Source organism: Sciurus vulgaris, assembly GCF_902686455.1.
Source record: "Sciurus vulgaris genome assembly, chromosome: 11".
Taxonomy (NCBI): domain Eukaryota; kingdom Metazoa; phylum Chordata; class Mammalia; order Rodentia; family Sciuridae; genus Sciurus; species Sciurus vulgaris.
Genome location: NC_136472.1, coordinates 51540464 through 51553584, shown reverse-complemented (window position 1 = coordinate 51553584; position 13121 = coordinate 51540464). Strand labels below are relative to the sequence as shown.

General features: G+C 40.9%; 1 protein-coding gene across 2 annotated transcripts in view; it reads left to right on the top strand.

The window, feature by feature from the left end:
- Positions 1-10988, top strand: part of SLC6A5 (solute carrier family 6 member 5) — a 53548-nt gene extending 42560 nt beyond the window's left edge. For both annotated transcript variants that reach the window (XM_079104074.1, XM_079104075.1), the window contains exons 15-16: positions 3978-4145; positions 6307-10988. In XM_079104074.1, coding sequence (XP_078960200.1) covers positions 3978-4145; positions 6307-6462 — 324 coding nt within the window. In that variant the 3' untranslated portion in view covers positions 6463-10988. The remainder of the gene's footprint in view (positions 1-3977; positions 4146-6306) is intronic.
- The last annotated feature ends 2133 nt before the right edge of the window (positions 10989-13121 follow it).

Sequence of the window (13121 nt, the reverse complement as noted above, 5' to 3'; positions counted from 1 at the left end):
CTCTGTGTGAGCTGGTGGGATGGGTATTATTCTTTTCTTTCAGGTGAATAAACTGAGGTTCAGAGAGTTGAAATGATGTGCCCAAAAGTGCTTCAATGGTCAGAGATTAATGCATAGGCTTTTGGAGTACCTCTGCAGGATATTTACCCTTATATCTGTCTGCCTAATGTGTTGATAGCATTCACAATCAACAGCTGCCACAGGCTAACCACGTTTCAGTCTGTGTTCAAGGTACTTTATATGTATAGCCTCATTCCCTCTCACAGCATTCCTGCGAGGCAGGCATTATAATTATATCCATTTTGCAGGTGAGGAAACTGAAACCCAGAGGATATATGACTTATATGCTAAGAATTAGCAACAGCCTGAATTTGAACCCAGGCAGTCTGGCTCCTAACCACTACTCAGTACAGCTGCTGTACAGATAAGATAGCATTAATTAGGTCATTATTGTTCATTTTTATTGCTTTGGAGGACTATCTTTTCATTCTCAAGTGTGAAGATGACATTTTGGGATCATCTGACATTCATCTTTTTAAAGATCAGAACCTTTCACGTGTCAGTAAATCTACATAGGGGCTTACGCTCATGTCTTGTCACCTTTGTTATTGTGCTATACGCTGTCAGTTTTGCCTCGCTTTGCTCTCCAAGCACGGTAATTAACAGAGATCTTGCCCTTCCTCTCTGGCTTGCCTTTCTCCTCTGGCTTGGGAGTGTGTTGGCGAGGCTGGAAGAGGCTGTTATTTTAGCTTGATCCAGTAGGTGGCAGTAGAAACCAGATTAAGACCTTCATTTGAATACAGGATACCAGCTTGGCTTAAGAAACACAAGACAGGATGGATGAAAGTATAATTGCAAAGAAAATACATTTCCCTCCCTCCCTCCCTCCCTCCCTCCCTCCCTCCCTCCCTCCCTCTCTTCCTTTACCCTTTCCTCTCTCCCTCCCTTCTTTCTTCTATCCAGAGTAAGTTTTAATCACAACGCCTCTACTTCTTCCTGAAAAGCTAGAAATTTAGACACAAAAATCATTCATCCCCCCAGATCAACATCATCCCACATCTGTACCCCTATTTTATCTTTTTTTTTTTTGGTGGGGTTCTTTTTTTTTGTCTTTTTTGGAACTGGGGGTCGAACCCAGGGCTTTGCGAATGCAAGGCAGGCGCTTTGCCACTGAGCTACATCCCAGCCCAGTACCCCTATTTTAGAGGCTGTAATTAGTCTGAATAGCCCCTCCAGATTGTAGCATGAGTTGGAAAAGATTAAGATAAGCTTTCAACCCCTGAAGTTCAGGTCTGAGGTGTGTGTGTGAAGATCCTCCTCAAGGCTTGGGGGAACACTCCCGAACACGCCTGTTGAGTGCCTTCTGCTGTCAGAGACCCTCTGACAGTAGAGCTCTATGTCTCTGCTGAACATTGCCATTTTCCCAGTTATTATCCCTCATGATTTATTCTTCTTTTTTGTTTCCTCCCATCCTAGAAGAGCTTCAGAGAGTTTTATTATGTTTTGCAGAAACAAACCCCACAGTAATCACCAGCACTTTTCTCTATTGAGGTCTATTACAATCTATAAACATTGTTCCCAAAGTCTTGGCCACTCTGCCTGGTGGGTGATTCTCTTCCCATTTCACAGCTGTGTGCACTAAGGCTTGGAGAGGTTAAGGAACTTGCCTAAAATTAGAAGGTTTGTAGAGCCAATGATTGAACCTAGGCCTGTTTATGCTTGAAGTTCATGTTCTAATACATTTCTAAAACCCAGATTCTCATCTCCAAGTGGAGCTTGACCCTTTGGATTAAAATAGTTCTAGTCTTTCTGAACAGAATGTCAAGGAAGAGGAATTATAGGTACTGGTGTTGTTTGAGAAAGTTTCTCAGTTATGCTATAATTTCCTAGATTTCCATTATACAAATCATGAGAAACTTGAGGAGAAGTCTCAGAAAATATCTTGAACTAGATTACCCTCCTGCATTGTTTGGAAGGTAGGGACAATTTAGAAACCCTCAATTCTGTTATCACCATTAACCTATGGGTCTCTCTCTGGCACCTTCTTCGGCTGCTATCAGCAAAAGGTCAGGATGATTTGGTGGCTAAATCATCATCTCTCACAGCCAGACCTATTGAGGGCAGGGTTTATCAAAGCTGACTTGGAAAAGGGACCAAGTTTGGCAAAGAACAAGTTTGTGCCTATAATTTTGATGTGATATTTGTGCAACTCGAAATGGGTGTCAAAGGACTAAGTCCAACACTTACTTTTTGCCATTTGCCCTTGTGTAAAATGATTATTTGTGGTGTGCTGGAATAGGCTAAGATTATGGGTTTAAATTACTCCAGAGCCCCTGAAATAAAATTGATCATTTTTATATGTGCCTTCATGGATTTATAGAGCTATAAATATTCTCCATGCAATTATTGTATACATAGTCAGATCACGTTACTGAGTTATGCACACACATAAGCAGATGTATTGCTATTTATATAGTAAATGAAATGGAGCAGCTTACCATAATTACATTAGACCACACTTCCAATAGACTGGTTAATAAAGCTTATAACTCTAGGGGCAAATGTTTAAAAGGGGGACTAAAGTAGACATCTCTTTGCATAGAAGCATTTTTTCAACAGTTGTCTTCAGACTCATGTTTCTTTGAATTGATATATTTAATTATTGCTACATTGAGATAATCACTTGCCTTGGTAGCCTGGGCTTTGCAATGATAATATAGATGCCTAGCATTTATATAGTGTTTTGTGCTTTTCCAAAATATATCCCTATATTATTTTTTTCTGACATGATTCACTCTGATCTTTTTTGGGGCAGTTATTTTATAGCTGAAGATAGAACGAGAGAGGTGGTATTGAGAAGAAGACTTAAGTGGGTGAATTGGTCCAGGCTGTTGCTGCTGTAGGAAGAATGAACACAGGAGTCACATAATTTTCTCAGGGAACTGCCTCCCCGCCCCTGGAAAAGCTTGGCCAGAGCAGTTAGAAGACTTGCTCCGTCTTTGCAGGTGCCCTCTGTCTGCAGCACATGTATCCCTTGTTCCCCTCCAGCTGCACTGGCCAGGACTTCACGGGGATCTCCTGGCTGTTGCAGCCAAAGTGTATAGTGATAGGAAATAATGGGTGAAAATAAATCATGACTCTCTTAAAATCAAAGGGTGACTCTTGAGTAAATACTAGACTCTTGTTCCCAGAAAACCCCTGTGCTCTATTCATACTGTGAACTATATCCATTTTATAGCAGAGAAGTCTGAGACATAAAGGTCCCTCAGCTAATTAGTGGAGAACCAAGATTAGCCTGCAGGTCTCTGGAGTCTCACTCAACGTTGGGTGGTAACGCCCATTCACCTTGGGTCCATTAACAGGGGAGCTGTGCATCCTCTCTCTTTGTCCCACAGCTTATTATAAGTAGGAGCAGGCTTCCAGCTCAGGCACTGCTTGGGGACCACTTTGGGTCTCACTTAGCCAGCTTTAAAGGCAGTTCCTGGATGTGGGCCATTCCCCACTCAAGGAAAAAGCCAAGTGGATTCAATTTTTTTAAATTAAAATATGTAAATTTAACTAGTTTCTTTATTATAACAAAACTTGATTATCCACTATAGGAAGTACAGACAACTTCCTATAGACCTCCTAAGAGACCTTCCTATAGACCTTCCTAAGACCTCCCCTGCCTCACATCAGTTGCTTTGGTGTTAATCCTTTTGACTTCTCTGTCAGCCTATCTGTGAATATACATGCATACATGTGGCTCAGCTCCTAGGGGACAGCAAATGCAGGGCCAGCAGCGAAGTGGGTGTCATCTTCATTTCCTGGAAATTCAGTTTCTTCATTTGGAAAATTCTGTTTCAGGACTTTCTTGGTATAAAATGAAATAATAAGCACAAAAGCATTGATCTCATAACAGGTTCAGCGCATACCCATTGAAGGAATGAGTAATTCGCATCACCACTCTAATATACATGTTTCTCTTTTCTTCCTAGTTTATCCTTTGCTTCAGCTTTTACCAGTGGGAGCCCATGACCTATGGATCTTACCGCTACCCTAACTGGTCCATGGTGCTGGGCTGGCTGATGCTCGCCTGCTCTGTTATCTGGATCCCAATTATGTTTGTGATAAAAATGCATCTGGCCCCTGGCAGATTTATTGAGGTAATTCTACCCACTCCCTTCCTCTGCCATCCTTTCCCCAGGGAAAGCCCCTAAAAGCTCTGTGCATTAAAAAACAAAAGATTCAGTAAACTTATTCAAGAGGGAGACTCAGTGATTAAGTGATTACAGTTGCCACTGTTTCTATTAATCCCATTTTTATTATGTATTATTCCTCTAATGGAGGGGCTCAGCCAATCCACAGGATGAGCTGTCATTATGCTATTCCTCAGGGTGGTGACAGCTCTGGGGAATAAATGATCGGAGGGTCTCCTCTTTCCTGGAGCTTCCTCCTCCTCTCCCTCACCCACAATTTAAATCCCAGTGTATGTTTTAACCACACATCAGATTCCTCTCTCCTGATGTTCCTCTCTGTCCAAGCTTCCTCCCTCCCAAACATCTATTACCATTAAGCTTGAAACCACTATTCCTTCCTACTGTCCCTGTGTTAGGAATGGCTGAAGGGTCCAGACTGATGAATGTCATTATTGTCATAGAATGTAGTAAGTTCCAGGATGTAACTGGAATGAGGTGAGACTTGTTTTTCTTTTTTGATATTGACATTAATCATTGCTGGACCCATTCCTGCTTGTTATGCGGAGTATCCCCATCTTCAGCCAGAGTAGATGGGAAGGGGACTGCTGCTTGTTGAGCTGGGTTGTTTTTGAGAAGCCACTTGCTCAGGTGTGCTAGGAATCAATCAGCCCTGCCTCTATCTTGAAGGTCTGGAGTTTTGGAACAGACCATTGCTACCTGGAGTGTGGTCAAGGAACCACATGCAGCTGTTTGGAAATGTAAACCAGGCTGCTCCACTGAACCAAGATCCTGGAGAAAGGGGACCCTGTCTTCACCTCCAGATGATTTAGATACACTTGTCAATAGAGGGCAGAGAGGAGCAGCTCCTGGGCTTTGCCTTTGGGCAGCCAGAATGATAAAAGGAAGAGGCTTGGGAGGGAAGAAAGCAGGGCAGAAGTAAGATGCACAAGAAGTCCACAACACAAATGTCCACTTGTGGGGTACGGGGGTAGTTTTTGCTTTTATTGGCTTGCAGATGGAGACAGAATTGGTAAGGGGAGGTATAGGAGTCTTCTTATCGAAGCAATATTCCAGTTTGAATCCTCAGGAAATCCCGTTCATTATCCCTTTGGGGTAAATTAACCCCGGCCTCATTCACCCCACTGGGCCACTCACTCCTACCCCAGATCAACCTCTCCACCAATAGATGCACAGATCTCTTTCACTCTAAACAGAACCTGGTTAAGCTTCTGCTGCTGTTGTCTTAGGCTGAAATTCTCTAAACTGATGAGTCGGCTGTATAAATTTATTATGGTTGATTTGGGACACAAAGGTTGCAAACTGATGATTAAGGGGAGATTAAACTAACAGCTATAAGAACCAGCTTCACTTTAATAGGTAATAAACACATAATTATCCCCTCTTATGTAGTCAGAAATATGTTTTCTTTCCTTTTCCTAGAAAATGTTCCAGTCAAATTATGTTTTCCATAAAAATTTCAGTTGAAGGAGTAGAGACACTCCCATTATTTTCAGTTTGCCTGCAAGAACCAACACTGCTGAACCAAGTCAGAAGCATATATTTTTGTCAACAGATAATTAAAATCTCTGCTCTCTCTTGGCAGTGTATCTTTGGGGTTGGAAGTTGTTTTTTTTTTTTTTTTTTTTTTTTTTTTTTCCCTGGTCATTTATATACTTTTGGGAAATATGCTAAACAAAATCCAATTATTTTGATGGAGCAACCTACTGTTGAGACTACAGAACAAAAGTAATTGAGCACATGTCTTTTTCAGGCTATGTTCAGCAGTGGAGAGGAATCTCACAGGTTCCCTTCATTTGGAGGGAAAAAAAATGTATAATTAAAATCTGGGTCCTTTATCCTCTATTAATCTTATGCAAGGCATACATGGAGCAATGGTAATATTGCTTCCAGGATGATGTAAATAATTTCAAGTGAATCAAGCAGAGTCTCCTCTTTATTTGTCCCTGACTTAGTAACAGGAATAATCTTCCTGATTGCTTGTTTTGTAGGGGCCTCATGGTCAAACAGGGGCTATGTCAAATGTCCTAAGCAGCTTGGGTGGGGGTGGGCCCAAGGGAAGGGAGGTGCATTACTTTTGTAACGATGTGTGTCTTTGACTTCTCCACAGAGGCTGAAGTTGGTGTGCTCCCCACAGCCGGACTGGGGCCCATTCTTAGCTCAACACCGCGGGGAGCGTTACAAGAACATGATCGACCCCTTGGGAACCTCATCCCTAGGACTCAAACTGCCAGTAAAGGATTTGGAACTGGGCACCCAGTGCTAGTCCAGTGCTGTGGGATAGTCCAGACTTAATCCGGTTTTCTTGTCTGCCTCTGCCTAAGATTTTCCCCAGCTTTCTTCCCAATTTTCTTCTTCTTTCTCCCCACATCTCGGTTCATAGCTGTGCATGAGATGGTTACATAGAAAAGTAAGACATAGCGTCGCATGCTATAGTGAGAGCCACACGGGCCACTTGGAGCACCGCTTTCCTGTGTCCGCGGTGTCGGTGTCTGGAGGGGTTGGTCCCCTGAGCATGTGCTTCATCACGCAGGGGTGGGTCAACTAGGTGGGTGCTGGCTTGTATGTGTGGTTTGGTCAGTAGACAGATATCCACTGCGTTGTCATTGGGGTGCCAGAAAGGCATGCATTGAATGGCAGAATTTCAGGACTTAATTTGGACTCATCAGCATTGTAGTGATTTCATTCAGACACAAAAAGTTCAGGTCGGTACATTTAGACAGATAGCAGTGGCCAGGAATTGTTTAGAAGTAAGGCAAGGCCAGTAGACTCAGATGCCACAGGTGGTTAAGCTCATATTTCTAGTCACAATTGGGCAACTCTTTCCTTTATCTGGACCATGTGTACCGTGAACTCATGTGCTTTACTCTTCTCATGGGTAGATTCTGGTGAAGGGTCCACTCTCGTCCCTCAGTCATCTTTAAGTTCTTTTTCAAACAATTACACGTGCGAGTTCTTTTTGCCATCTCTTTCACCTCCCTCCAAGAAGCCATCCTAAGATCTCTGCCTCATTTCCTATGTCCACAGTAGAGCTCCATTCTAGTTTCTGTGTGACATTAGCACTGTGGTTTAATGTCATGTTCCTTTGTTTCTTCTCCTCTAAATGTCTTTCTCTAAACTGTAGATACTTTGTATTTCAGTCTCTGGAAAAACAAGACTTACCCTGGTTCTGTCTAGATATTATATACACTGGCCACATATTCTTCAAAGATAATTTCTTTATTTTTACTCTTAACTTTTTCATTCAGTCAATGCCAATTGTGGTCATAGTGGAATCAAAGATGTGAAGAGTTTAATAGAAAGCAACCACAACATTCACTGCTCTGGTAGTACATCTTAGGTCATTGTATTTACAGAAATTTCTGATAAATACAGCTTAGGTAGGTAGTGAGTGAGCCAATTAAGACTATAGCTTTTAAGACTACATTTAGCCAATTCAATTTTAAGAGTTCCCTATTCACAGTGCTCATTGTAACTGCACTCTAATGAGAGCAGATCATGTGTCTGCAGAGATTGGCAAAGCCGTAACCTTTATTATCTTCTTATATCCTGAACATGCATATATAAATTTTAAAAATGTGATATGTGCTCATGTAGTGTGTACGCGTAGTGGTGTTTTCTGTCCTTATAAATATCTTATGAATCACTTTAGAGATGGTGAGTTTAGAATAGTGTAGTCTGGGCTTTATTTTTTTTCCCCTTACAGTATTAATATCTAAACCTAAGATTGTTTCCTTTAGGGGAGACCATTTCAATCATTTTCTCACTCATTTGTCTTCATATTACAGGGTCTCAGGCAAAGTTTTCAGTTCAAATCTTATATATTGGCATGACATTTTCATCTTGTTTGACAGTAATGAAACCCAACAACAGACTTTAATGTAACATTTTTGAGAAGCGACTTCATTTGTATAAAGTGTCCCAACTCATTTTCCTGAGCTCTCTCTTTTCTAGGGCAAGTATCATTGCCATTTGCCAACAGTGATTTGAACTTCCAGTTTTCCAGAGTGGCCTGTGAAAGGTTTTGGGAAAGGAAACAAAGCTGGCTTTTGAAGTGTAGATTTTCATGTCTTTTTGCTGCAGTGTGTTTCCCTTCTTCTTGTTCTCCTTTCTTCCCCGTCTCCCAAAGCTAGACCTTGTTGGACTCTATCACAGAGACTAAGCCCTGATCTTCCGCTAATCTTAGTTTTAGCTGAGCTATGGTCTCACCTGTCCAGGGCTTGCTGTCCTGACCTGTCTGCTCTCCACCACAATTTGCCCAAAAATGTCATATATATTAATATGATAAGAAGCCCTCATTCCTGCACCAGATGTTGTAGAGTTAGTAGCAAAAATCAGCCTCTACAATTGCTATCTGGCAGAGTGAGAGATGGGGGAGGAATTAGTTAGGCCTGGAAATTGTCTGCAGTCTTTCTAATTTGAAGATTGAAGCAAAGAGCTTAAATTTGATGAACATTGTCTCATGGGATTGATGTTTGTGTTGGAATGAGTGGGTTTTGGCTTTTCTCTTGCTTCTTGGCTGAAATTGAGTCTGACGCTGGACACCAACCCAATTTCTGCTAATGATAGCTGTTGTGATTAAAGAAAATGGGGAAGGGGACCCCATGGAGGCTGCCAGGTCCAAATTGAAAGTAAACTTAGTTCTGAGGATGGAGACCTCCTCATTAGCTAGTATATTTTGTATTTGGGGGTAGTTATATTTTGTGTTTATTAGAATTTGTCTGAGAAAGACCCAGAAAAAGCTGGGCTTCCCTCTCCTCTCTTTTCCCTATGACTTTCAAGTTTCATTTAAATTTGCTTAAAGGGACACACTCAGGTGAAAGGTTCTGAACTTACCTGAAAATGGTTACTGGGTTAATTTTTATAGCCATGTTCACCTTTGAGGCTCCCCCTGGCAGGGATGTGTTCGGTTCTGAACCATCAGTCTTCATGAGTCTATAGTGTCGCACCTCCCATGGACTCCACTGGAATGCTTAGAGCTGAGATATATACCACCAGATGGATCGTTTCCATGCTATTAAAATGCACAGTCACTTGGAAGAAAAAAATGAATGAGTAAAAAGAAAATGAATAGTGCTGTCGTAAACTGCCACCTGAGGGTTTCCCTTCAAATCGAAGGAAAAATGGAGGTTTTGGGGAAAGACCTTCACTGGTTCACTATGCAGAATGGTGGGTACTTTCCACTTGTGAGATAATTTCATAACACCACAAATGCCAGAAACCCATTCTGAGAAAAACAAGCCATATGTGAAAAATAGTAACCCTATAATATCCTTAAAGGAGGAAAAAAAATGTATATTTCTTAACTATTGTTATTGTGGCTTCTTATGCAAATGTTTGTCTCACGTATTCATAACTTTTAATCTAATCTCTTTAGGGTCGTGTTTGTCAAGTATAAATGTGTCCGGTTCTGGTCTTTTGTAGTTGTCCTTTCTTTTTCCTTTATATTTATTTAGTGCATGAGATCTGTGGTCAATGCAAAATCTTGATGACCTCAACATCTTTGAAATTTTCAATGTGATTTTAATATGTAAGAAATGAAAGCAACTTGTTTTAGTGAGCAGCACTTTAAAAAGAGTTTAACATAATGATCTTTAAATGAATAAGACTTGGGTTGTCAATCATGCCGCTGTGGCTTTGGGAATTGAATTTTTGTCTGTGTTTTTGTTCTATTATCTATGTGTGCCTCAGTGCTTCCCGTCCCCCTTCTCCTGTCAGCATGGATTTCCCATGCCTAATATTAAGGTTTTTCTTTTCTTCTTTGTTCCCTTGGCCATCAGTCACTGTCCTCTTCCCAGAGGCTAGCACAATAAATGTTGTTCCCCATATTCATAGGCAAGATCACACCTGGAGTTGGGTCACCATGTGCTTCTCTGAGGCAGATGATTCCAGCGAGGGTGTGCTGCAGGGGAGGGTGTCTTGCAGGGACGAAAGGTCAAGGCCAACAAATGAGTATTTCCTGTGTTTCACATTGGGTATCATGTAGAAAACTTCCAGGCTGGAAGCAAAGGCAGGTGATTTAGTGCCTAGTGCGATACTCATTTCCCTACAGAGTGGCCCTAAGATTTGTGAAAGTGAAGCTTCCTCTCTTTCCCAGATTTTGCTTTGGTTGTCCAGAAAGGCCAAGTAATTGTGAAACGTGGTCTCTGCTCAGTCGCTTCTGAGCAGCCTGCAGCCAAAGAGGAAGTGTTTTCAGATTGGTATTCATCACCTCTGCAAAGCAAGCGGTGGTTTGATTTGCCTGCCATGGATGAAATACATCTTCAGGTAACCATTTGCCTTATAGGTGTATTTTATTGTTGGGGTGATACTTAGTAATTGACTATAAACTGTTTGTCTCTCATTTGTTGGTCTTTATTTGCACTTTATTATGGACCTATCAAGGAATAGGTGGATTCTTCAGTTGTGTACTTGGATAATGTCCTAAATGCAAGCATCTTATGTGGGTACTGTTGCCCATGAATAAAGATATGTTCCCTAATCAGGTCCTTCTATTTTTTCATTAACTGTACATGAAGAAAATATATTATGTTATGAATAATACATCATATATATATATCTTATAGAGTACATATTATATACTGTGCATTATTCATTTAAGAAGTCATTATTCTTGAGGCCCTACCTCAAATTTTGTATTTATGTGTACAAATGCAATTTATTGTATTATATATTTGCCTATTATATACTGATATAAATTAGAATTTATCCAAATAATGTATGAGTCCACAAACCCTAAATAAATGTCAGTGTTTAAAACATAATGATTGCAGTATTGTGTCTGTTACAAACCCCTTACCCACCACTTTTATTTCTTAACAGAAGGGCTTCAGGTATCTCCAGAATTGATCTATTTTATTGTGCAAAACCTGGAACAGCCATGGAAAATTGCCCTCCTGGGAAAGTGAGAGATTGTTGTGCTGCTACATGAACAAATATCAATTAAATTGCTATATTCTTAACCATCGGAATGCACTATTGTTTACTGAATTATTAATTACTCCTCATGGGGAGGAAAGAGAGAAAATGAGAGAGGAGAGAGGCAGGAGGGAAGTGAAGGGAACAGAGAAAGAGAGGGATGAGAAGGTGAATAGATCTGAACAGAGGGACTGGGCATGTTAGAGTCTTGTGTTTTGATGATTATTTTTGTCAGTTTTCAATTCAACTTTATTTCCATTCAGTAAACATCTACATAGTTCCCACATAGTGCTAGGCCCTAGGCAAAATTGAATAAAGAACTCAAGGATCTCAAGGAACTCTGAGCCTGGTAGAAAGACTACCCGTATTAAACAATCAAACCAATGAACAAATGCCATTTCTCTCCTTTGGATTGGGTGGGATCCCTGTGTTCCCTACTCAGAGATAGGACCTTGTGGTCCTGTGTCATAGTCTCTTGTCTGATCATGTCAACCCAGAAGCTTAAATCTGTTTTCTAAGGAACATAACACACTTATGCTCTGCCTCTTCCACTTCAGTGCTAGATGGTTACAGGGATGATCTGGGGCCAGCCTCAGTGGGAAGAAAAAGCCCTCGCAAGCTGCTGCTAGAATCTACGTGTCAAGGGCAAGGTGTCCATCCTGGGTCAAGCCCTGGCCTAGGAGAGGACTTTGCTAACGAGACTTACGCTCATAACCAAGGACAGGTCATAAAACTGCACTTCAGCAGGTACAGCTTCCCAGCAAGAGTCTTCTGGCAGGAAGAGGTCTTGCTCTAAGGGAGCAGAGCTTGGGGATAGCTCATCATCTTCTGTCTCTTTCCTGAGATTCTTTGCTCATTTTTAAAAACTTTTTATTTTCAAAATTGTCAGGTATACATAAAACTGGAGAGGATCCTAATAATGCCATCAACTCATGCCCAGTTTTTACTTATCACTCTTCCCCTCCCTGAATGATAATTCTCTGAGTATTTCAAAGCAGATACTGGGTACCATGGAATTTCAGTTGAAATGCTCTCTTATATTTCTGTAATACTTTGAACTAGTCTTTTCCTAAATGGAGATAAGGACAAATGTGGAAGCTTAGAGTTCACGCATCCATGGGAGGAGCACCCTACTCTGGGTGTTAGGAAGAAGGGTTATGAGGATCTGTCTGGAAGGAGCTCATGTGCTGTCTGCCCTGAGAACAATCCTGGCTTCCTCCCTCCCATCTTTCAACTAGTTTGCATTTGTTTGGCAACTATTCTGCCCTTGGACTTGGCTGCTATTTTCTCATCCAGCTTTCTCCTGCTCCCTTGAAGTATTCTCTGCCTTTGTTTATGCTTCTCCTCCTATGCCTACATGTCTCTCCTGCAAGGAGAGATTCAGTATCTCACAGTTGCACAGAACTCCCAGGTCATTTATTCCAGCATATCTGAGACATGAACTCTTTCATGACAGTCTGTTTAGTGGGAATTGGATTTACAAAGAGATGTGCCTGGGGTGAGTAGTTGCTGTCTTAAGGATTCACAGTGGGGGCCTGTTACAATAGAAAACTCCTCTAGAGCCTTTGAAATGGCCTTATTTTATAAAAATTGGATTTACTTCTCTGTTTACGCATTCTACTGTGTAAACCAGAGACTATGTGTGTGATTTGGGTCACTTTTGTCTTGCCTTTTAGTGTAATTTGTAGCTGTATGAGAATTTTGATATTGCAAATAATTTAATACATACCCCTTCCCTTTTCTAGAAAACTTCTTCCTAATACTAGTAGAATTAAGGAGAAAGTAATGACTGGAATATAGTGTGGATCAACATTAAAACAGAATCACAATTTCATTAGTCATCAATTCATTGATTTATTTTCACATTATAGTCAATGCCTTAATTATTTATGTGTTTCTATCACCTAATAGCTTGTGTCACATAGTAGATGCTCAACAATGCATTTTTAAATTGAATAAACAAATATTGAGTATTGACTCTGTACAAGGAACAGGACTCCATGTTAT